The sequence below is a fragment of the Myxocyprinus asiaticus genome, chromosome 8 (assembly GCF_019703515.2).
Source record: "Myxocyprinus asiaticus isolate MX2 ecotype Aquarium Trade chromosome 8, UBuf_Myxa_2, whole genome shotgun sequence".
Lineage (NCBI taxonomy): Eukaryota > Metazoa > Chordata > Actinopteri > Cypriniformes > Catostomidae > Myxocyprinus > Myxocyprinus asiaticus.
This window is the reverse complement of record NC_059351.1, coordinates 2,697,601-2,723,377: the sequence shown is the minus strand read 5'-3', so window position 1 is coordinate 2,723,377 and position 25,777 is coordinate 2,697,601. Positions and strand designations below refer to the sequence as shown.

The window sequence follows — 25,777 nt, the reverse complement described above, 5'->3', positions numbered from 1 at the left end:
TGGTGAGTTGCGCGTGGATGTCGCGGAGAATAGCGCGCTACGTCTCCGCGGTAATGCGCTCAACAAGCCACGTGATAAGATGCGCGGGTTGACAGTCTCAGACGCGGAGGCAACTAAGATTCGTCCTCCGCCACCCGGATTGAGCCGAGTCACTACGCCACCACAAGGACTTAGAGCGCATTGGGAATTGGGCATTCCAAATTGGGGAGAAAAGGGGGAGCAAAAAAAAAAAAAAAAAAGAAACACGAAAGGCACAAAAGAAGTTTATAAAAAAGAAGGCCTATCCATTCTAGCGATGAAATGCATAAAGACTGTTAGAGGCTTCTGTATGTTGCATTATGACTTTGAGCTTAACACATAACTGTACATGCTCTGTGGGTGCTGTTTGCAGTTTTTAAAGGTCACTGCATTGATAGGTTCTGCTGTGTGAGTGTCTTTAACATGGAATTGGTTTTACCTCAGTGCTCTGTGCATTGTCTTACGTCATGCGTTCAGCTTTGTAATGTAATTCTGTTATTAAGTTTGGACAAGTTTGATTTAAATATTGCTTTCTTGAGTCATTTAATCTTTTAAAAAGCTTCATTTTTTGTAACTTTAGTTCCTGTGAAGCAGCACTCAACACAAGTCAGTTTGTTTCCAATAAAAAAATTGTAATTCAGTGAAACCTTTCTTATGAATTTTGCAGCTCATTAATGAAATTAATTTTAAATGTGTAGAATGTTAAAGGTGCTGTAAGCGATTTTAGCGTTCTGAAGCTTTCATGTGACTGAGCTGTTGAATTAGCCACGCCCCCTCATTCCAAAACCCCGCCCTCCAAAGATAATTTTGAGACCAAAACTGAGCAAAAGAGCAGCATTGTTTGTTCCTCTAGCTGTCAAATTCAACAGTGGCTCAATAGCGCCCTCAACTGACAAACATTATGAATCATATCCTCAATGATCCACTTCAAACACAACACTATGAGAACGAGCTAAATGATTGACAAGTGAAAAGCTTCAATTTCCACAGACACATTTTTGATTGCCGTTTACAAAGTCTACAGCTGTCACAGAGACCATGATATATCTCACGACACTTATTTCATTAATATCTTTAAGGGAGTTTTTTGCATACTTTTCCATGAAAAAATCGCTTACAGCACCTCTAAGAATTTGGTCTTTTGCTTTTATAATGCTGCATAGCGTTTTGTTACTGTCATGTACCCTAAATGTTGGCTTTATGTGTTTGATTTTACTGCGACTCGTAACACTCAGCCATTGTTTGTCTGTGTGTTTATGTGTGTTTTCTTGCAGTGATTTGAGTAATAACCAGATCAGCACATTATCCAACCACAGCTTCAGTAACATGTCCGAGCTGCTCACCCTGTGAGTGTCACCATGATCTATGCCTTCGGTTTTGGTGTCTGTGTGTTTTTGTGCAAACACTAGTGTGAATGTGTGTGTGTGTTTTGTTGTGCACGATGCTGAGAGTGTGTGTTTTAATAACTGTATATTTCTGAAAATGTCATGAAGATTGCACTTATAGTCCTCCCAAAAATGTATATTCATCATTTACTCGTGCTCATGTCATTTGCAAACCCGTATGAATTTCTTCTGTGAAACACTTAAGGAGAAATGCTGAAGAATGTCCTGACTACTCTTTCCCATATATTGACAGTAAATGGGAATCCGCTGTTGATCTCCAAAATGACAAAAAGCACCAAAAAGTATCACAAATGTGGTTCATATGACTTGTGTGCTATATTCCATGTCTTCTGAAGCCATGCGGTTACTTTGAAAGGTGAAAAGATCGAAACTTGTTGTCCGCATCCACATCCATCCATATATGCCACCTTTAAATGCAGTTGAGTTTCACACGACCAGTTGTGTTACTTAGATTGTGTTCTGTTCATCACACAAAGCAATTGCATCAAAAGATTTTGGGCTACTTTTATGACACTTTATGTTGCTTTTCTTGTTATTTTGGAGCTCGACATCCCCATTCAATTTCATTACACATGTATGTTTACATTATATGGTACAGTCTTCAATATTTCTTCTCGAGCGAGTTTGAAAAAACACGAGGGTGAGTATATAATGACAGAATTTTCATTTTTGGGTGAACTATTCATGCATTCAGTGTGTATTAGTCTGAATGCATGTTTTGGCAAATATGTTAATATCTTTTGTTTTTCCCCAGAATTTTAAGCTACAACAGGCTGAGGTGTATTCCTGTAAAAGCTTTCGACGGCCTCAAATCTCTGCGCTTGTTGTGAGTACCTCATTGTGTGTGTGTGTGTGTGTGTGTGTGAGTGTGATTAGACTTTGATTTATGTGTTTTGGAGTCTTTGAATTGTTTAATTTCTCTCTCTTCTCTCTGCAGGTCTCTCCATGGTAATGATATTGCTGTGATCCCAGATGGAGCTTTCAAAGATCTGTCCTCCCTCTCCCACCTGTAAGTACCTCAAAATGAAGACACACACACACACACACACTTATAAGTTCACCAAATAGGTTTTGACAGCTGGATGTACTTGGGTTCTTTGTTTTACTCTCACTCAAACACACACACACACACACACACATGCGCACACACACTGAAACACTCTCAACATCTGAGCTCAGGGTTTCAGCAGCCACTGACTGGTTCTTGGTCTCCTACAATTACCCTTTTTCCATAATACCCTTGGATCAGTTTTAAAATTGTAATTATGACTGACAGCCGAGAAGAACCAACAAAATGAAGAAAAACACACGCACGCACACACGCAAACACGCACAACACACACACACACATGCACATACACGCACACACACACACACGCATGCACACACACACAACACACACGCACATAAGCACATTCACACACACGCACGCACATACACACGCACGCACGCACATACACACCCACGCATGCACGCACATACACATGCACGCACGCACATACGCACAAGCACGCACATATACACACACACACACACACACACACACACAGTAATAAAAAAAAATCAAACACGCAATTAGAAATATAATTCATCTGAAATGTAATACTAAATGGCATAATCTCATACAGACGAGTGTATTTAAGCGACCGCACAATGAGCAACACGTGTTCATTTCTACCATTTTGCAAGAACACTTAAATGTGCCTATAAATGATAAGGGGTCTCATTTACTGTTAAAAGTGTTCCTACACAAGGAACTCACAAAAGGTGCATATGAACATAGATTTGTTTTTTACCTTCTTTCTAATGTTGATGAATCCAGATTACTGTAATTGAGAATTACTCTAAATAAGGACATGCTTGCTGTTATTAATTAGCATAATAATGCCCAAACCATCTCCATAAAGGGTGTTTCGCACAACACTCTCTAAAGATGCGCTCTTGCACAGATCTTTGAGTAAAGGCAAGTGTGCCATTTGCTAAACCTTTAATATAGACATAGACTACACGTATTTAAAGAGAAAAGAGAAGAGAAAAACGTATCAGTCAGCTGTGCATTGGCCTTCACAGGCTGCATTTTTATGCTGAACCAATCCCAGATCGAATTTACAATATATAACTTATGTCACTCAGTATTAAGTAAAATGAAGTATTAAAGCTGAAGCGTGTAATTCTAAGTGTTGTTTTCAAACAGCTTTCCTGAATACTCCTCTTTTCTTCTAAACTCGAGCTGTTCATTGAGTCAATGTTGCTGGGTTGGGATGGATGGACCACTTAACCTCCTGAGACCCCCGCGTGACTGCTGTGTGCATTTTCCATTTCCCTTTTTGATTTGTATCTTGTAGCAGCTAATAAACAAGCAAAAGAAGAAATTTCTAGAGCAAATACTTTTCCTAAAAATGTATGTCCACAGATGTGGACAGCGGGACTAAGTTGTGAAATTTTAAGTAATACAAAAATATAGAAAGTCAGATTTTTTTATCATCAGATAGTTTATTATGTGTTCAGGAGGGTTGGTTATTCATGTTTAGATGTTATAGACATTATAGCTGATTTTCTATAGAGCTGAATAAATAAATCAGATTAAAAGTAATGGCCAGCATCATCCAATCACTGAATTCTGAATCTATGTACTGATTATCATTGTCACATGTCTGCCAAACTTGTTGAGTGATCCAAACATCATCTGCAGTCTGAAACTGAACTTTTGATCTGATTTTAGGAGTGAATGCACTTAGCTGCATAGAGAGCTATAGGATGCTCCCTTGCTCCCTATTTAGTGAATGACTTAACCTCCAGTGTGCTGTCTGTCTGCACTGGTCTCAGAACAGTTTGAAATGCCCCATTTGTCATCCTAACTCCATATAAAGCCTCTGAAAGCAAAATTTTTCAGCTTTTGGATGAATACATTTATTAATATCTAGGAATGCATTTACTAATGTTAATGAATAGAACCGTATTGTACAGTGATAACAAAATGTATATTCAAATGAAGCGAAATGGGGGCCTGGGTAGCTCAGCAAGTAAAGACGCTGACTACCACACCTGGAGTCCTCGAATCCAGGGCATGCTTCAGTCAGGCTTCCTAAGCAACCAGTTGGCCCGGTTGCTAGGGTGGGTAGAGTCACTTTGGGTTAACCTCCTCGTGGTCGCTATAATGTGGTTCTCGCTCTCGGTGGGGCGCTTGGTGAGTTGTGTGTGGATGCTGCTGAGAATAGCGTGAAGCCTCCACACGCGCTAGGTCTCCGCGGTAATGCACTCAACAAGCCACGTGGACTTAGAGCGCATTTGGGCATTCCAAATTGGGGAGAAAAAGGGGAGAAAATATGTGCTAATGATGAAAATTATTATTTTTTAAAACGTACATGTTTTTTCAACTTTTGAGGGAATGCGGTCCTAATTTCCATATATGTGGACTTCATTATCAACAGAAAATTTATGGATTTTTTTAAAGCGGCATATCGAACGAAACTAGAGATGCTATTCTTTACAACCTAACAGGCTTCAATCAAAAAATATAAAGCAGTTTCTTACCAGAGGCTCTTTAGTTGGCGCTGTGCCTGTAGGAGCGCTTCATGGAAATCGGCGTTTCATGTGACATGGTGCGGCAGCAGTTTAACCCTTAAATGACAGTGTAGAGTCTTTTGAACAGCATTCAGTCGATTTTAATCCATTTACATTATGCGTTGCGTATAGCAAAGCCAAAATACAATGTCCACACGTGTGGATGCGGGGTCGCACAAGGTTAAACATACACAGCAACTTTTATAGCATCACAGACACAACAGTTTTCGAGGAAATCAACCAATAAATAGTTTAATAGCATATTAAGATGGGTTATGAGAAATTACAGTATTTTAACATAAAAAAAGTTATGCATTTCAGCTGTTAAGTAAAATTTTCAGTTTAACACTGTAACACATCAATGGAAAGGAGGAGGTGAGAACCGGCTTGACAATATAAATAATATTTAATGAGAAACTGAACCAAAAAGACGAACACACACAGGTGGAGGACAGCTGTCCGTAACTCTCTCTCTGTCGCACTGCCGTCTCCAATCGGCCTTTATTCCTCTCGGGCTAATCAGCCTGATTAGGAGCCGAGTGTGTAGAATCACGACCCGGCCCCATCCTCCGCCCTGCCACATTCCTCCCCCGTTCTCTCAGGCCGGGGAGCCCCCGGCATTATGTACATCCCCACCCCCCTTTCCCTGGTGGGGGGAGCTTGCCTTCCACCCCGTCTGCCGGCAGGTCATCCCCGTCTACCTGGATCAGGGGAGGGGACAAGGGGAGGGAAACAAAAAAAAAATGTGGCACCTACACGCCGTATCGGCGATCATGCCAAATTAACAAAAACATTTAAAAAGAGAGGGAAAAGGCCAACACGGAGAGGCAGCGGGAGAGAGAGGAGAGAGAGAGAGAAAAAAAAATTTACTCGCCGGTTCTCCGATACGCTGTAGCCTGGTCCTCGGCCACTCCTCCACCCTCTGGTGGACGACAGCCGCGCCTCCCCGGGTGGATCGGAGGCAGTCCTCCAGTCCCTGGTGGATGGAACACCCCGCCGTCTTTTTGGTGGAAGGAAGGGGTCTCCCCCACCCCTGGCAGCGATTCTTCCTCTCTAGGCGGTCGGCCAGGAGCCCCTCCCCGCTCGCGGTCAGCGGTCTCAGACCCCGCCGCATTTCAGCGGCTGGTAGGGGTCTCCTCCGCCCCTGGCAGTGGCCCTGACTACTCCAGGCGGTCAGTTAGGAGCTCCTCCTCCCCTCGTGGTCGGCGGCCGTTCCTCCGCTTTCAGGCGGCCTGGCTTCTCCGTCCCCCGGCGGATGGTCGCGGCTGCTCCGTTGGGGTGGATGGTAGTGGCGAGGACTCTACTCCATCGCATCCCTCCTTCCCGGGTTTCGGCACCAGTGTAACACATCAATGGAAAGGAGGCGGCGAGAACCGGCTTGACAACATTTAATGAGAAACTGAACCAAAAAGACGAACACACACAGGTGTCGGTCAGCTGTCTGTAACTCACTCTCTGTCGCACTGCCGTCTCCAGTCAGCCTTTATTCCTCTTGGGCTAATCAGCCTGATTAGGGGCCGGGTGTGTAGAATCACGACTCGGCCCCGCCCTCCACCCTGCCACAAACACAAAGGCCATCGAGAGTCTTGTGATTTTTGCATTCTAAATTTTATCCTAAATGTAGAAAAAATTTAAGCACAGGTTTACTAATAAATCGTGATTTTTGCATTAACAAATTGTTACGCATGAAACATAGGTACACGTGGTTAGCGAATGAGACCCAGGTGTTTGGTTTGAATAGGTGCGTAATATGTCATCTTGTATGTGTGATTCCTGCAGGGCTCTGGGAGCAAACCCCCTGTACTGTGATTGTCACATGCAGTGGCTCTCTGACTGGGTAAAGAGCGGCTACAAGGAGCCTGGAATTGCACGCTGCACTGGTCCAGGAGAGATGACTGACAAACTCCTGTTGACTACACCCTCCAAGAAATTCACCTGCACAGGTACACACACCATGAACACCCACCCACACTCATCCCATTTCTGAGAGCAATAACATTAGCTCTAACTCTAACACTAGTTAATGTGCTCAGATGTTAATATTGGAAGTAATATGATATGATTGGTACGTTTGTAGAGGTGCCGGGGCCTTGTGGTTTACCTGTGCCAGGTAAGGAAGCCAATCAGAGTCCAGTGTGAGCTCATAAACCCAACCCTGTATTTACCCCTAACACCCTGACCTCTCCTCAGGTTTACAGTGACCTTTGACTTATGTTAGTTTGTAAGCCAAGTCTGAGGTGCCTTACCTGCTCAATCCTGTGTGTGTGTGTGTGTGTGTGCGTGTGTGTTACAGTGTTTGTGAGCCGGTAACAATGTGCAAGTACATTTGTTTGTGTGTGTAACCATCTGTGTAACTTCTTTTTCTCTTTCTCTGTCGTACAGGTCCAGTGGATGTGAGCATTCTGGCAAAATGTAACCCTTGTCTATCCAACCCCTGCAAAAATGACGGAACCTGCAGTAACCATCCCGTAGACTTTTACAGATGCACCTGTCCATACGGTTTTAAGGTACGGACACCCATAAACACAAAATACATTTCATTATCGGTGCAATATTATTCACTATCATTATTGTTTGTTGGGTTTTGAATGTTAGAGATTTGAACAAACACATAAACCTAAGTGTTAAACTTCGGAGTATAGTTTGTCCTGCACCTTTTGTGCTACGGGCTTGAATCATGCCTCAAATCATATGACTTGTTGACTTATGATTTTCGACTGGTGAAAAATGTGCAGAAATTAGCCGCTTTTCCACTATCGGGCCAGTTCGAGCCAGGGCCATAAACGGGATAGCTGGGGCCAATAGCCGTGAGACCAAAATTGCTCTGCATTCCCATCATCGGGCCAAAAGCCCTGCAGCGTTGCCCTAAAACCCCGCCTTTAATACGCTGCCCTGGTGCAAACGTCACACACCCCACCCATTTCACAAGCCAAAGCAAACACGCATGTTATCTAGTTATGTAGAATATCAAGTTTATATTGTATGGAAACATTAGCTAGCTAGCAAGATATTTTAAACCATGCCATGGTGTCCCGAGTGGTCTCTCCACTAACAGCAGGACGATGTCCCAGCACACCGTCCATGATCTCGAACCATGGAAAGTTTGTCCTTTGGGCACCGCTTTGTCCATTGTGCATCTTAACGGATTTGTAATGTGCCCAGCAATTTTATTTGCTGAGATGCAGGTGCGTGATGTCACAGAAATATGTCGGCACCCAGAGATGTACAAAGTTAGTGATACACCTGTAGCACAAATGCTAGCGTTGCAGCACTGTTTATCAGTTGGGTTGCTAGGATACAGTCAAACCCCTGTTATGCTAACAACTTTCCAAGCATCTGGCAATGGAATTCCTTTATGGTTGGAATTTCTGAGAATTCAAGTAGGAATATCCCACGTCTGACTAGAATGAAACGCAGAACGAGTGTTTCGCTAAACTCCGCCTTTGACTTTGACCGAGCCTCAATCCCCAGTTGGCCTTCTCTGGACCAAGGGTAATCAGCGGGCCAAAGGCCATTGGCCCCAATTAAGCCCCGAAAGTGACAGTGGGAGCGCAACTGGCCTTGGCAGGCACTAGCATGCCTTCATTTGGCCCGACAGTGGAAACGCGGCTATTGCATGAGGGTCCTGAGCCATATTTAAGAGACTTAGGAGAGTGCTCTTTTGACTGGGGCCAGGACTCACCACCCACAACACCTTTACATTATGGAGGAGACATTCGCACGGGCGAGCACTACTCACATTTTCTTTAGGAAAAAAAAAAAATGTAGTATCCTCTAGCTCTCTGGATAACAAACAATCACTACACAAAATTGTTCATTTAATCCTGCTACTGGAAAACTACTGAAATTTGCTGAAGTGTGTATGCATGTTCATAAATTTGAATATTATCTATATGTAATGTAAGGCTGTCAAATTCGAAATTCAAATATTCATCGTAATTAAGATTTGGTGTTTGCCAAGCACTGACGATGACTTACATTTCGGCTAATACAGACACAGTGCAATGAAAAAGCAGAACACAGGTGTCTCGTGACACTTTTAAATGTTGAATTTCCTTTTAACCTGACACAGCATCTGAAAAAAAATGCAGCGTCACTTCACGAAACGCGTTTGGATTGAACGGCCCCCCAGAGGTGGAGGTCTTTGGCGGTTGTGTATTGACAATGTCTTGCTCTCTTATTAAGGTCTCGCTGAATAAGCATTAGGTACGCACACACAACTGTACTTAATGAAAAATACTGTGGTACCGCCGGTATTATGAAGCTGGAGTCCGTGGTAGTACAATAGCACCGTTATAGGCTTCTGTGCAACACTAAATTAACATAGAACCGTCTTTTGAAGCATTTCTATTCTCGTTTAACTTTTTTACTTAATATATGAGAACATAAACTCTCTTTACACACATTTGTTAATGGTCAGATATGTTCTTTGCGATAAACAATCGCTAAAACACGGTGCTTCTGCTTATTGGTTTATTTTGATTTGTTGTGCCCTCTTGTGGATGTAGGAGACAATGTTGATTTAAAAATCGGAAGTCTTGTAGATTTTTACCCCTACCTGAAATAATGTCTTTGAAATAATAAGAATAAGATTCAAATATTGGAAATATTTCATATTCAATTTAGTTCCCCAGCCCTGTTTACAGCACTTTTCTGCGTGTTCATATAGGGTCAAGACTGCGAGGAAACCATTCATGCGTGCATCAGTAACCCCTGTCAGAATGGAGGCACCTGCCACCTGAAGGATGGAGTGGAGAACACTCACTGGTGAGACAGACCTTCATCATCCTCATCATCATCATCAATACCTCCAATCTTTGCTGGTGTGCGCATACGTGTGAGACAGATAAAGAAATATTATTATCTTCTTTTTAGGGTTCAGCTCATGTTGAAAGCAGCAGAGTGGCTTTCATTTAGTACATTAAGTAAATGCTCAGATAAGTGTGTGTGGGTGTATCCCTGCTGATACGGTAATGAATAAACTTCATGGACAGAGTGTGTCTAATCTGTCTTAATCAGACTGAAGTGTCTGAAAGTGATCTGAGCTCACTCATGTACTTAATCAGCCAATCAAGAGCCTCTCTGTGGACATACACAGCAGAGAGATGTGAGTGTGATGAGCTCGGTTCAGCTGCAGTCTTACACACCGATTAGTGTTAATGAATCCTTTGTGTTGGTGAATGAAGGCAGTTTCATTTGAGCAGTTCTGCTTAACATGATAATAAGATACTGTAATTATAGCTAGATAGACACACACATACACACTGCATGGGGGGGTTTATGGAGGTCTGTCAAAGGTGAAGTTTGTAATTTTTTCAACGTTAAAATGGCTCATCTAATGCTCGATGGAAAGGCTGCTTGGAGTGTTTGGAAACTATTATTATTGGTGCTTGCTAAGCCAAGCATCACTATTAGGGTTGCCAACTGTCCCTTTTAATATTGAAACATCCCGTATTTATGGTGACACATTTTTTGTCCCTTATTTAGCATCTCACACACAAACAACTGAGAATGTTTCACAAACCGAAAGAAATGGACATGAAACACACCCTTTGCGTGAGTTGTGTGAGATATCAGCTGACACTTGACATTTCCCTCGTGATAAACATTATTAACTTCCAAAACAATGGCACTGTAATATCAGGACAAATGCACTATTTCTTTCCCATAAAAATCCATTTTAATGCATGTTTGCTTAAAAAAGCACCAAGTTTTGTACTAAGACAGTGGCCCTGGAAGGCCATATATATATATATATATATATATATATATATATATATATATATATATATATATACATACACAGTAATGTGCAAAAGTCTTAGGCACATAAGATGTTTCCCAAAAACATTTGTCTTAAGATGGTTATTTATATCTTCAGCTTTAGTGTGTCAATAGGAAAAATACATTTTAGACTCCCAAACATTACTTTTGCAAATAGAATAAAGTAGAAGAACAGGGAGCCCTGCAACAGATGGTATTGCCCCCACAGAGCCCCCCACTGAATATTGAGTCAGTATGGGATGACAAGAAGAGACAGAAGCAATTGAGACAGCCGAAATAGATAGAAGAACTGTGGCGAATTCTTCAAGAAGCTTGAACATCCTATCTGCCAACAACCAAGAGAAACTGTGTCCAGGTGTATCTAGGAGAACTGGTGCTGTTTTAAAGGCAAAGGTGGTCACACCAAATATTGGTTTAGCTTTTTTATGTTTACTGGACTTTGTATGATGTTAATTGTTAAATGAAAACTATTTATGGCATAATTTTTTAAGACATCATCACTATGCATCATTTTTCACAAGTGCCTAAAACTTATGCACAGTACTGTGTATATACATACAGTGCATCCGGAAAGTATTCACAGCGCTTCACTTTTTCCACATTTTGTTATGTTACAGCCTTATTCCAAAATGGATTAAATTCATTATTTTCCTCAAAATTCTATAAACAATACCCCATAATGACAACGTGAAAGTTTGTTTGAAATCTTTGCAAATGTATTAAAAATAAAGAAAAATTAAAAAAATCACATGTACACAAGTATTCACAGCCTTTGCTCAATACTTTGTTGAAACACCTTTGGCACCAATTACAGCCTCAAGTCTTTTTAAGTATGATGCTACAAGCTTGGCACACCTATTTTTGGGCAGTTTCTCCCATTCTTCTTTGCAGGACCTCTCAAGCTCCATCAGGTTGGATGGGGAGTGTCGGTGCACAGCCATTTTCAGATCTCTCCAGAGATGTTCAATCGGGTTCAAGTCTGGGCTCTGGCTGGGCCACTCAAGGACATTCACAGAGTTGTCCCGGAGCCACTCCTTTGTTATCTTGGCTGTGTGCTTAGGGTCATTGTCCTGTTGGAAGATGAACCTTCGCCCCAGTCTGAGGTCCAGAGCGCTCTGGAGCAGGTTTTCATCAAGGATGTCTCTGTACATTGCTGCATTCATCTTTCCCTCGATCCTGACTAGTCTCCCAGTTCCTGCCGCTGAAATACATCCCCACAGCATGATGCTGCCACCACCATGCTTCACTGTAGGGATGGTATTGGCCAGGTGATGAGCGGTGCCTGGTTTCCTCCAGACATGACGCTTGCCATTCAGGCCAAAGAGTTCAATCTTTGTTTCTCATGGTCTGAGAGTCCTTCAGGTGCCTTTTGGCAAACTCCAGGCGGGCTGTCATGTGCCTTTTACTGAGGAGTGGCTTCCGTCTGGCCACTCTACCATACAGGCCTGATTGGTGGAGTGCTGCAGAGATGGTTGTTCTTCTGGAAGGTTCTCTTCTTTCCACAGAGAAACGCTGGAGCTCTGTCAGAGTGACCATCGGGTTCTTGGTCACCTCCCTGACTAAGGCCCTTCTCCCCCGATCGCTCAGTTTGGCTGGGTGTCCAGCTCTAGGAAGAGTCCTGGTGGTTCCAAACTTCTTCCATTTACGGATGATGGAGGCCACTGTGCTCATTGGGACCTTCAATGCTGCAGAAATTTTTCTGTACCCTTCCCCAAATCTGTGCCTCGATACAATCCTGTCTCGGAGGTCTACAGACAATTCCTTGGACTTCATGGCTTGGTTTGTGCTCTGACATGCACTGTTAACTGTGGGACCTTATATAGACAGGTGTGTGCCTTTCCATATCATGTCCAATCAACTGAATTTACCACAGGTGGACTCCAATCAAGTTCTAGAAACATCTCAAGGATGATCAGTGGAAACAGGATGCACCTGAGCTCAATTTTGAGTGTCATGGCAAAGGCTGTGAATACTTATGTACATGTGATTTTTTTCGTTTTTTATTTTTAATAAATTTGCAAAGATTTCAAACAAGCTTCTTTCACGTTGTCATTATGGGGTATTGTTTGTAGAATTTGAGGAAAATAATGAATTTAATCCATTTTGGAATAAGGCTGTAACATAACAAAATGTGGAAAAAGTGAAGTGCTATGAATACTTTCCGGATGCACTGTATATATATATATAATGTTTTTTTAAATGAGTGATATATATACTGTACTATTTTTAACACAGTAGTCATTTACTGTCTACAAACGGATGATGCCAATATTAAACAGAAAGCTGGTTCGTTAAGCTTTAAAAAATGGAAAATTATAAAAAGCTTAATTATGGGAAGAAAATGCTTGACAGAAAATATTGTCTTATATTGTCCATTTATTTTGGCAAAAGAAGTGTTTATGAAAAGTGAAGATTGATAGAAATGTGGTTGTTCCTGGTCATTGTATTAAGGCGGTTTTCACTTTAAGCGTTTTAGCATCCGTTCACACCCAACGTGATTGTGCGTCCGTCCGAGCTATCTTTCAGTTGTTTTCCTATGTAGATAAGCTCTAGGAGGACCTCTTTAATCTCAGCGTCTCGCACAGGAGCCTGGCTGAACAAAAATGTTTTGTATTTAGAGCTGGAATGGCTTGTATTTGGCTGGTAGGACTTTGGCAACCCTAATCACTATTGCTCACACTTTTTGGGTTAGAAATTTGAACAAACCACTAATCTCGTCCCGCACTGTTTGTGCTATAGACATGCATTAAATCCTCAATTTTGTGGCTTGTTGAGGAGAGGTGTGCAATTACTTCTAAAGCAATCAGACTTACTTTTTTTTTTTTTTTTACCCTCCTACTGCGTTCTGGTCATTTTTGACCCAGGAGAGTTAGATAATAATTTTTAAATACCACATAGTTTTTAGTATGGGAACCAAAGTTTGTGACTTTGTCAAGACTATTAAAATACACATATTATAATTTTTTTTAGATTTTTTACTAAAATCGTTTAAGAGATATGACCATTAAAAAAAGTTACGTCTTTTGTGTTCGTGGGTCAATTTTGACCCGGGCATCAAATGTGGCTTTACACATGTTATTATTGTAAATCTATGAATTAGAGTTTTTCTTATAAACACTTTACTTACATTTATAATATTCTCCATACTCTCAAACACACTTTTTTTGTCTCGCACTGGGACTGCATCTTGTTTACAAACATAGATGGTAATAATAGATGATAACAGGTCCCACTACTCAAAAAAAGTGGGCATGAGACAATTATATCAGCATTAAGAATTTTGCTCATAGTGTTTGTCTGATTAAATGTAATGTGTGTGATACTAGGCTTATGTTGCTGCTACGTGTGTGTGTTGTCAGGTGTGTGTGTCCAGATGGATTTGATGGAGACGAATGTGAGATAAATATTGATGACTGTGAAGATAATGACTGTGAGAATAACTCTACCTGTGTTGATGGGATCAACAACTACACCTGCCTCTGCTCACCTGAGTACACAGGTAACACACACGGAAACACACTCATGCACGCTAAATGCTCTGTGCTCTCTGTGCTTGTTGTGTTTAACTGTCTGATGCTAACATGCAAATGTGCTGCTTGAGCTAACCTGTCAAACGCATCCTCTGTATTTCTTTGTTTTTCTGCCTCTCTCTCGCTGCTTGTTTCTCTTTCTACTAGCTGCTAATAATAATGAGGTGGAGAAAGGTTAGTTTACACTCTCTTTCAGTTCATTCGCTGCTTGCTGCTAGTGTGTCTGTGCTTGCTTGACGATTTATCATAGACAAACACATTGATGTTTTCCTTGCTGGGACACTCTGCTGTCAATAGAGCAGCATCGTTCTACTGTTTTTCAGTGTACTGGCATTTTATCAAATGGGATTAATCACAGACTACCATGCATGCACAAACACATACCTAATAGTTTAACCTCCTGAGACCCCGACGTGACTACTGTGTGCATTTTCCATTTCCCAGATTTGTTTTTTTTATATAGAGCAAATTGATGTCCTCATTTGTGGACAGCGGGACTAAGTTGTGAAATTTTAAGTAATACCAAGCTAAAGAAAGTCAGATTTTTTTAATCAGATAGTTTATTATGTGTCCAGGAGTGTTGATTATTCATGTTTTTGATATGTTACAAACATTACAGCTGATTTTCTATAAAGCTGAATTAATAATTCCAGTAATGTCCAGCATCATCCAATCACTGCCAACCATGTTAAAATAAAATGATACATTATAAATTCTGAATCTATGTACTGATTATCATTGTCACATGTCTGTCAAACATGTTGAGTGATCCAAACATCATCTGCAGTCTGAAACTGAACTTTTGATCAGATTTTAGGAGTGAGTGTACTTAGCTGCATAGAGAGCTATAGGATGCTCCCTTGCTCCCTATTTAGTGTATGACTTAACCTCCAGTGTGCTGTCTGTCTGCACTGGTCTCAGAACAGTTTGAAATGCACCTTATTTTCATCCTAACTCCATATAAAGCCTTTGAAAGCAACATTTTCCAGCTTTTGGATGAATACATTTATTCTCAATGTAAATATATAAGAACACATTTACTAAAGTTATCGTATTGTACAGTGATAACAAAAAATAAATAAAATTAAAATAAATAAAATAACAAAACTTAAATTAAAATGAAGCAAAATGACCCACAGATGTGTTAGTTGAAAAATCTATTTCAACTTCTGAGGGAACGTGGTCCTATTTTCCACATATGTGGACATCATGTTTATTAGCGCGCTTACGCACAAAAAATTTATGGATTTTTTTTTTCGTTAATATCTAACGAAACTAGAAATGTTACTCTTTACAACCAAACAGGTTCCAATCAAAAAACTTTAAGAGGTTTCTTACCAGAGGCACTTATGTCGGCGCTGCGCCCATAGCAGTGCTTCACGAAAATCGACGTCATGCTGATGTCACGTGATGCGGTGCGCCAGACGTTTAACCCTTAAAAATGAAAACGAATATGTCTAGCCCGTTGAAATGTAATCTTTTAGTCCATGTTGGCTTCACAAAATTGATAAACATTTATAGGATTTTCTACAAAACTATTTATTTTCTGACTTTAAAAATGTCATGTTGTGTAACCATCACGTAAAAGGTATTAAATACTTCCTTTGCACCTTGAAAACGTGAGCATACACAACTTAATTATTATTATTTATTTATTTATTTTAAAAAAAATAATCAATCATATTTTTCAAGGTGAACAAAAAATAGACTTAAAAAAATATCATGAATCTTTGAGTATATCAGTAAGTTTTCACAGGGTTACATCAAATTACCTGAACAAAATGTCTTTAAAAAAAAAATAATAATAAAATAAAATAAATCAAAATATTGATATTTAATTATATGATTTTGAGGGCCTAAATGGGAACTTTATTTACTTATTTACTTTGTCACATGACAACAAAATGTCTACCTACATGTTGATTACAGCACATAATGAAATATTAATAAAATGTAAAAAATAAAATTGTCTTCACTTCTTATTCTTTCTTTAAGAAATATTAATAAAAGATTATTCTTCTCATGCCAACATTTATTTTTTCGAGAATTTCAGCTTTTAATTTTATTTCTTTCTCTCTTTTTGTGCTATCTTTAAGCTTTTTTTTTTTATTTTATTTTTTTTACTAAACTTTAAGCCCCAGAAAAAAGAAACAAAAAATGACTTTGAACTCAGTAATTTAAATCATGTTCATCATAGATGATGTGTATTCAGGTAACTGTTCTGTTTGAATTTCATTTGAAATGTATTTTTGAATAATGTAAAAGATCTGGACAAAATGGTGAGCATCATGCCATTGACCCTCATGACAAACAAATTATAATTCTGGCATCAGTACAAAAACTGCTACACATTATGTAACATTTGAGTTTATAGTCAGAATTTAAAACATGAATGCATTATAAATACAAACGGAAGAGCCACGTTTGAAGCTATTGTAGAATAGCCGATAAATGCAGTTATGCACGGTTACACATCAGTTCCTATATTCTATATTAATGCACAGAGTTGCGTCCTACAATTACACTGTGTTTATGGGCATGTGCGGGTGTGACATGACACATTAAAATGAAATTGCTGCCATTATAATTATCAAAGCCGTCTACTCTGAAAGTCCCCATTGGCAACAGTTTTTTGAGTATATACTGTGGTATAAACAGTAAAGCAGAATCTCTACAGTTTGAAAGATTTCTATACTGTATATACCATCATAGCCCCAGATGCAACATAGTTTTTTTCCTAAAGAGAACATTTATTTGATCATTCTTTCTGTCTGATTGAAATGTATGTGTGTGTCTGTTGTGTAGGGGAGCTGTGTGAAGATAAGCTGGATTTCTGCGCTCCAGAGCTGAGCCCGTGTCAACACGACTCAAAATGTATTCTGACCGCTAAGGGCTTCATGTAAGTCTGATCAACACTACCTGAATCAGAATCACAGCCTCAAATGACATGAGTAGTGAGCTAAATAGATATTCACAAGCACAAGTTTATAGTGAAATAAATAGTAGGCTTCTTATTACATAAGCAGACATTATAAACACTATCTCATTTTGTGAGTGTTTTCTGTATAAAAGTTATTTGAGATTACTTGGTTATTTAAACACTGGTCCATTATTGTGCTGTCATCCAATTCATATTTACCTGTAACGGCAAAGCAAAATAAGTTTGTTCGCTGTCACAGGATGGTCAGACAGTCTCTTCCAGTCTAAGCGTCCGGTTCTTGGCCAGAATGCGTTGCAAAGTGAATAAGACTTTATGCCAATAACCAACTGTATCATGCCAATCTGAGTATGGTACTATGACACCTGGGTCAAAGAAGGAGAGAGGTCGGGAATCGGTTATCAGTGATGTTAAGAATGACCACACACACACACACAAGTCAGATTAAGTAAAAACAGCACACAGGCCATTCTGCAGTCACTCAAGTCTGTTGGATCCAAATCCTTTTTGGATTCGGTTTCATCACTCTCTCTTCCCTCCAGACGTCCCCTCTCTCTCGCCACTCGTCTTTTATTTCACTCATCTCTCCGCCAGGCCAAAACAATCGGCAGCGTTAGAAGCCATCAGATGTATGTGTGTTTTCTGTGCTCTGTTGATGTGTGTATGCGAGCAGCAGGCCAGATGAGTTCATTTGTGTTTTTATGCCCAGTGGTGCAAATGTTAACACAACACTAGAGATGCAGTCTCAGAGGTTCTGCACTGTGTTTGAGTTCTGATATTCCATTACAGATCTCCTGTTGGGTTTACTATAAAAATGGGTTTCAAAGATGATATGATGTGATATGATGGGATGATAAATGTGTTTATGTAGCTCTGAGAGCTTTTAGGGTTTGTGTACAGTCATGGAAAGAAAGTAGGCCCTCTTATAATTCCGTGGTTTTACATATCAAGTCAAATAACACCCTATAATTAGAGAAAGCTAGCCTCAGATTACACACAAAAATACAAGGTTTACTTTGTATTATTTCTAAAGAATCTACAACTGAATGGCTGAAGCAAAGAAAAAGTGTTTAGACTTGAACCCCTTTAAGATGCTGTGGTGGGAACGTAAAGGGATAATACACCCAAAAATGAAAATTCTCTCATTATTTACTCACCCTCATGATTTCCCAGATGTGTATGAATTTCTTTCTTCACCAGAACACGTTTGAAGAAAAACAGAAGAATATCTCAGCTCAGTAGGTCCTTAAAATGCAAGTGAATGGAGATTTCTCTTTTGAAGCTCCAAAAATCACAGACAGTCAGCAGAAACGTCATACATTTTTTTTTTAACTCTAAATCATGCTTCCGGTCAGCAGCAGTAAGCACGTGTGATGTAATCGTGTTTGAATCATTTTAAAACACGTGAGAACTGAGGCACATGCGTCACAGCCAGAATAGCAGCGCTGTTTACGAGTGAGAAGGAGGAACGCTGTACAGTAGCTTTGTTGGTTTTAGTTTTGATCTATTTTGATCTGTTTCTTTACTCACAATGGTGCATTTGTGTGCTTATCCTGGATGTCTGAACCGAGAGGAGAACGTGAGATTACATCCGTATCCATGGCAACGCGAATACATCACACGAGAGACCGCGTGATCTCCACCCTCTTGTGAAGCTTACCAGAAGCTTTTGATTCTAGTTAAAAAAATACATAATTATTGATCTTTCTTCACACCAAAAGTGATCGTGTCTCTTTAGAAGACATTAATTTAACCGCTGGTGTCGTATGGATGACGTTTATGCCAACTGTCTGGGGTTTTGAGCTTCAAAAGAGAAATCTCCATTCACTTGTATTTTAAGGACCTACTGAGCTGAGATATTTTTCTATTTTTCTTCAAACTTGTTCTGGTGAAGAAAGAAAGTCAAACACACCTGTGATATCATGAGGGTGAGTAAATAATGAGAGAATTTTCAGTTTTGGGTGAACTATCCCTTTAAGTTACTGAAAATGCTTTTATAGCTTCTACATGTTGGCTTATATTCATTTAAATGAATCTCCATGAATGAACAGTTAAAAATGTTTTGTATTTTTTTGCATTATCTTTGAGATCATCCACAGTATATGCATACACGTGTACTCATAAATGTTGATAAAATTAACTCTTCACATTTCAGATTTACAATCTTTTTCTTCCAAGTCAAAATATCGTCTTGCAATACTCAGATACGCAGATATATTGCTCTTTAGAATGAGAATGTTCCTCCCAATAGTGCCACCTGCAACCAGGTTTGAAACATTTCATGCTTCATGGCCGTGATGCAAACTAAAGCCTACTTGGTATTTAAAACAAAAACGATAAGCCCTTTGATATGTCCCACCCCAACTACCAGTTTCAACAGGACAGAGGTCAACACAGGAAAGAAAGCTGCACTTGTTGAGCAATTTCATGGTGTCTTTTGAGTTAAATATGAGGTTGTGATTTTTTAATGTACTGTGACAGTGACATTGTCTTGATGTGTGGTTATAGGTGTGAGTGCACTCCAGGTTACACAGGAGAGCACTGCGAGGTGGATTTTGATGATTGCGATGACAATAAGTGTAAAAATGGCGCTCAGTGTATCGATGCTGTGAATGGCTACACGTGTGTGTGTCCAGAAGGGTACAGGTAAATGCACAAACACACTAAAGCAATCATTCACAGGTCATAAACAGACCATTGTGAGATCACCATGTGACACATCTGTCTGTCTGTGTGTGTGCGTGTGCGTGCAGTGGGCTGTTCTGTGACTTATCTCCTCCGATGGTACTGCCCAGAACAAGTCCGTGTGACCACTACGACTGTGCCAACGGTGCAGAGTGTGTTGTCAAGGACACAGATCCTGTGTGTCAGTGTATCCATGGTTACGAAGGTGTGCGGTGTGAGAAATTGGTCAGCGTCAACTTCATCAATAGAGAATCTTTCCTGCAGATCCCCTCCAATCTCATTACAGAACAGGCCAATATATCACTTCAGGTACATATTACCTACAAATGTTATTCTTTTATTCTGTTTTGTGTGTGTTAGAGAGAAGAATTATGGTAATGTATCACTACATATGCATACAATATACACACTCATGCAGTGTGTGTGTGTGTGGGTTATAGATTGCCACAGATGAGGATAATGGAGTGTTGCTGTACAAAGGAGATAATGAACACATCGCTGTGGAGCTGTACAGAGGCAGACTGAGAGTCAGTTATGATTCTGGGTCTTACCCCCCTTCTGCAATCTACAGGTGCACACACAAGATTATTAAGATGTGTTTCAGGTGATGTGATCACAAGTGGTCAGTGCTACATACAGGTATCACAAAAAACACTTATGGAGGTAGTCAAAAACGCATGTGATCGCATCGCATTTGAGGTGTAAATGCCCATCCTGTATGCCACCCGGACAGCAACTTAGTGCCACCACTCACCAGTCAATCAACCACTGCACTTAACTCGTAAAACGTAAAGCCTGTAATTTTTCACACTTACATTTAAAAGTACACCATTCACACACACTGTGGACTAATTGCAAAAAATTGGTCTAATTTTTTCAGAAAACCCCCCAATAAAAACAAAGACTCAAATAATTCATAAGTAATATTGTATGTGTCTTTAATCTTTTTGTTTTTTGTCCCAACTTTGTAAGCATGTAATTCTGGTTCTGTTCACTCTATCTCACTTTAAAAAGTCTTATTTCATTTCACTAGATGGCAGCAAGTACTAGAAAAAAGTTTGTTTCTCTATCACATTCCATCACAATATACAGATCTGAAATGTAGGTGGCGCTCTAATGCATTTTAGTCCTTACAGATGTGCTCGTCCATAGACATTCAGTCTAATTTTAAGTTTATGCACCACTCTCATTGTTTCATTGAATATCTCGGCCTCTGAGTGGACTAGAAGCTCAATCTAGGTGACATTAGAAAGCTGAGACCCTCATCTTTGCGCGGATATATAATATTTTATCATCAATAGTCGAAAACATATTTTTATGATGAATTGTTATGCATGTTTTTAATGCTGGACTGCATATTTTGTTCTGGACATCTAAGACATTGGACTATTCAGCCAAGCAAACTCACAGACAAGTAAAAATAAACGGCTAATTTTTTAGACAACTGCCTAATGTAAAAGCAGATAGACAGTTTTTAGCTATATGTTTTCAGGCCTTATTTTGTTATTTTGTGTAACATAAATGCAAAAGTGATGGTATTCTCTGAAAAGTTCAGATTCTAAGCTTTCAAACGATACCTCAAATGCCTGACCACAAGAGTTTTAAACTTTGCTGGTACTCAGGTACCCCACTAAAACATTGGATAATTCTGCTGGAAATGTTGCCTTTGTGCTTAGATTAAATTCTGATTGCATCTGGGAGAAACAGCGTGCCAGTTTTGTTCACGCTTTCTTTGTCTTTTCAGACTTTATCACAGTTTATTATCATGCAGTAACACAGTTACATAGTGATTGATATACAGTATGTCGGAATTTAATCAGAGACCCTCCCCTCAAAATCTGAACACAAATGGTAATAGGAAACGAGTTGCATGGTAATACCAGGTGTAAACAGGTTTACAGTAATTCTGCTGGTACACACACTGATAGGTTTACTAAGACAAACATGTGATAGGGTAAAGAGAAGTGGATGATCCAATAAGCAAAAACCCAGGAAGCCTCTTTTATCTTTGAACGGTAATTTTTTTCTCTTAGTAGTTAGAGAAAAATATCAGTTATTAAATATTTTCTAAGGCAAGAGCAAGGTAGGAAATTAACTTTTTTTGCACACCAGCCACAGTAGCTGGCGATTGCCCAATTTTACCAGCCACTTTGATTCTTTCCCACACACTTTAATTTTTCATTTATATATTATTATATGGTGTTTTATCATTGAAAAAATAACTTATAACAACATATTATTATTATCAAAATGATAATTGTGTAACATACACATGGAGGCTAAAGAGTAGACAAGCACAGAAGAGACACTTCTTGTTCAAGCGCTATTTATGAGGTTATACTGAATTAATTTCACCTGTAACTCCAATGCTGATGCATGCCCTTTGCATTAAATAACTGTCCAGTAACTCTCTCTCGCTCTCTCTAGTGCGGAGATGATAAATGATGGCAGTTTTCATGTAGTGGAGCTGGTGGCAAAGGATCAGTCTCTGTCTCTATCCATTGATGGAGGTAGCCCCAAATCCATCACTACTGCCAACAATCCCAGCACGGTACCCAGCCCTGCTCCGCTTTACGTTGGTGGTATGTAATATCTAAACATTTCTGCTGTAATATCTTTTTAAATGTTGTAATTTTCTTAATAATCTTCTTAAATAATAATCTTTTCTCCTCTCAGGAATTCCTCAGCAGTCTGGAATGGCCTCTCTGCGTCAGGGCTCTGGGAGGAACGGCTCTAGTTTCCACGGCTGTATCAGAAACCTCTACATCAATGACCAGCTCCAGGACCTCACCCAGTTCTTGCTGCAGGAGGGGGTGGTGGCAGGCTGCCAGCCATGCCAGCGGAGTGTGTGCTCTCATGGGCAGTGCCATGCAACCGGTCACTCGTCCTTCAGCTGTGAGTGTGAGGCGGGGTGGACCGGGCAGCTGTGCGACCAGCAGATCAACAACCCATGTGATGGGAACAAGTAAGAGGCTAAAAAATGCAAACACAACCACAATCTTTCTTCCTTTATACTTTTATCTATAGCATTTGTGCTGTTGTGGACGGTAAGGTACAAAGGCAGGGTTCCCATGCTTTTTGATCAGTGAATTGTTGTTGGTGATTACAGGATAAGGGTTTTTATAAAATCGTTCTGATTTAGACAGATTCACTAATGAATTATCATTCATACAACCTCAATGCTAAAAAAGTTTGGACAGAAAAATGCAAAAAAAAAAAAAAGGAGTGATCTGTACACTCTATTCATCCTGTGCTACAATGAAAACACTACAACAACAAATTATTTGATGTTTTATCTTGTGATTAAATTATTATTATTATTATTATTTGTTAAATCACATGATTGCAACATGCTTCAAAAACATTGGGACAGTTGAGTGTTTATCACTGTGTAACATCCCCATTTCTTCTAATAACACTTATTAAGCGCCTGGGCACTGAAGACACATATTTGTTTTTTAGTAAGTGGAATTTTCCCCCATTCATCTATTCAAATGCGCAATTGTACGCCCCGTTCGGACCTTCGTTGCCAGACTTCATGCTTCGTAATTCTCCACACGTTCTCAATTGGAGACAGCTGCACTCTCTGCTTACGCAGCCATGCACTTGTAATCCAGGCAGTGTGTGGTTTGAAGTTGTCCTGCTGGAAAATGCAGGGACGTCCCTGGAAAAGAAGGTATCTGGATGGCAGCATATGTTGCTCCAAAATGTGGACATATCTTTCTGCATGGTTGGTTCCCTTACAGATGTGCAAGTTACCCACGCCATGGGCACTGACACACCCCATACCATGACCATACCACCCCATGGCTTTTTGGACCTTGGATGGATGGTCCTTTTCCACATTGGCCCTGAGGACACAATAACAGTTAAAAAAAAAAAAAAATGATCTGAAATGTGGACTTGTCAGACCACAAAACACAATTCCACTGTTCTACTTTCCATCTCAGATGAGACCGAGCCAAGAGAAGTCGCCTGTGCTTCTGGACAGTGTTGATGTATGGCTTCTCCTTTGCATAGAGTAAAGCCTGAACTTGCATCTGTGGGTGCAGTGGCGAATGGTGTTGACTGACAAAGGCTTACCGAAGTCTTCCCAAACCCATATCATGATATCCATTATGAATGCCGCTTTTTAAGAAAGTGACATCTGAGAGGTCCATGATCACGTGCATTCAGAAGTGGTTTTCCAGCAGGACAACACCAAAATACATTCTCAAGAGGTGCAGGTGCTAGATTGGCCTGCCAACATTCCTGTCCTGTCTCTAATTGACAATATGTAGTGCATTATGAAGCACACAATACGGCAGCTGAAGACCTTCATAATGGATCGATGGGGGGAAATTGTGCTTGCTAAACTTAACAAACTTGTGTCTTCAGTGTTCAAATGCTAAATAAGTGTTATTAGAAGAAATGGTGATGTTACACAGTGGTTAACACTTGACTGTCCCAGCTTTTTTGGAGTGTGTTGCAATCATTTGATTTGAAATGAGTTACAAAATTAAAAAATAAAACTAAATTCACTAGGTAAAACTTCAAATAATGTGTTGTTGTAGTGCTTTAAATATAGCACAGGGTGAAGAGAATTTACAAATCATTCCTATTTGCTTTTATTAGCATTTTCCATACTGTCCCAACATTTTTGGAATTGGGGTTATAAATTGAACATCAGTGGCTTCCTAGTTTTGTTCTACGTAAGAGCTATATCCAGACAATTAAACATTTAACATCAAAACACAGCTAGAGAAATGTATACTCTTAAACATGTCAATGTCCTTTAAAGATTGTATTCATTTTTATCACTTTTTAAGGCCTGGTAAATGCAATTTCCAAATTTTCTGATTTTCCCAGGTTTTCCATGATGGTAGGTTGGTCCATAAAGTTATATGTACTTAAAGTGCTATGTAAACACTCTTTGTTTTCCTTGTCTGTCTTAGATGTATCCACGGTTCCTGTCTACCCATAAACTCATACTCGTACAGCTGTCGCTGTCATCCAGGCTTTGCAGGTGTATTGTGTGATGAAGAGGAACAGATGAGTCCCTGTCAGTACATAGCGTGTAAACATGGGCGCTGTCGTGTGTCTGGGCTGGGGAAAGCCTATTGTGAATGCAACAGCGGCTACACAGGGCAAAACTGCGATAAAGGTATGACATGCTCAGATTCTTAAAGGGTCACTTCTGTCTGACATAAAGGGATTGTTTTACCCATAATTTGATACTCAATTAAGTCAGCTGTGCTTAATATTGCAACTTTTGTTTTTGTCACCAGTGTCCTAACAGTCTTAAAATGCTTACAGTATATTATAAATGTGTTCTAGTGCTTTCATGCGAAACTGCTTCTGTGTAGATTACTGTTGATGTTGAAATGCTAACTCCTCAGGGAACTAGTCTCGCACTGTTATTTTTCTTCTTATTATACTAACGTTAATTTTTAACCTTCCTGAAACCCTCAAGCTGCTACTGAAAGCGGTATGGACCCCACTCAGGTCCGCCAGGTGAGGGGTGTGTGCATGTGTGTGTTCAGGTTTTTTTTTTTTTTTGGCAGAGATTTAGCTCTTATTTCCTCTCTTCAACTGGTCAAGTGGTCGTAAAAAAAGCAACACCTTTGGTATTCGCGGTCAAAATAGACTGACCACTGAAAATGTATGGGTAAGACCAAAAAACAGAGATTTTTTTTTTTTTATCTGTCAAATACAATCAATAAATAAGCCACAATGCAGAAAAAAACAGACAGAAATTACAGGGTGAGACTCTAAAACATCCTTAGTGCAAAACATACACACCCACTCACACACAAACACACTTACACATACACAAAAATTAACTAGTGAGACTCTAGCACAGAGCTTTTTTT

At 39.9% G+C, this 25,777-nt stretch overlaps 1 protein-coding gene across 2 annotated transcripts in view; it reads left to right on the top strand.

The window, feature by feature from the left end:
- The window catches only part of slit2 (slit homolog 2 (Drosophila)), a 119,043-nt gene that overhangs the window by 90,088 nt on the left and 3,178 nt on the right, over positions 1 to 25,777 (top strand). For both annotated transcript variants that reach the window (XM_051704981.1, XM_051704980.1), the window contains 14 exons: positions 1,293 to 1,364; positions 2,179 to 2,250; positions 2,362 to 2,433; positions 6,768 to 6,931; positions 7,371 to 7,495; positions 9,658 to 9,755; positions 14,132 to 14,271; positions 17,108 to 17,201; positions 19,749 to 19,886; positions 19,994 to 20,234; positions 20,366 to 20,496; positions 22,353 to 22,507; positions 22,602 to 22,890; positions 24,860 to 25,068. In XM_051704981.1, coding sequence (XP_051560941.1) covers positions 1,293 to 1,364; positions 2,179 to 2,250; positions 2,362 to 2,433; positions 6,768 to 6,931; positions 7,371 to 7,495; positions 9,658 to 9,755; positions 14,132 to 14,271; positions 17,108 to 17,201; positions 19,749 to 19,886; positions 19,994 to 20,234; positions 20,366 to 20,496; positions 22,353 to 22,507; positions 22,602 to 22,890; positions 24,860 to 25,068 — 2,000 coding nt within the window. The remainder of the gene's footprint in view (positions 1 to 1,292; positions 1,365 to 2,178; positions 2,251 to 2,361; positions 2,434 to 6,767; positions 6,932 to 7,370; positions 7,496 to 9,657; positions 9,756 to 14,131; positions 14,272 to 17,107; positions 17,202 to 19,748; positions 19,887 to 19,993; positions 20,235 to 20,365; positions 20,497 to 22,352; positions 22,508 to 22,601; positions 22,891 to 24,859; positions 25,069 to 25,777) is intronic.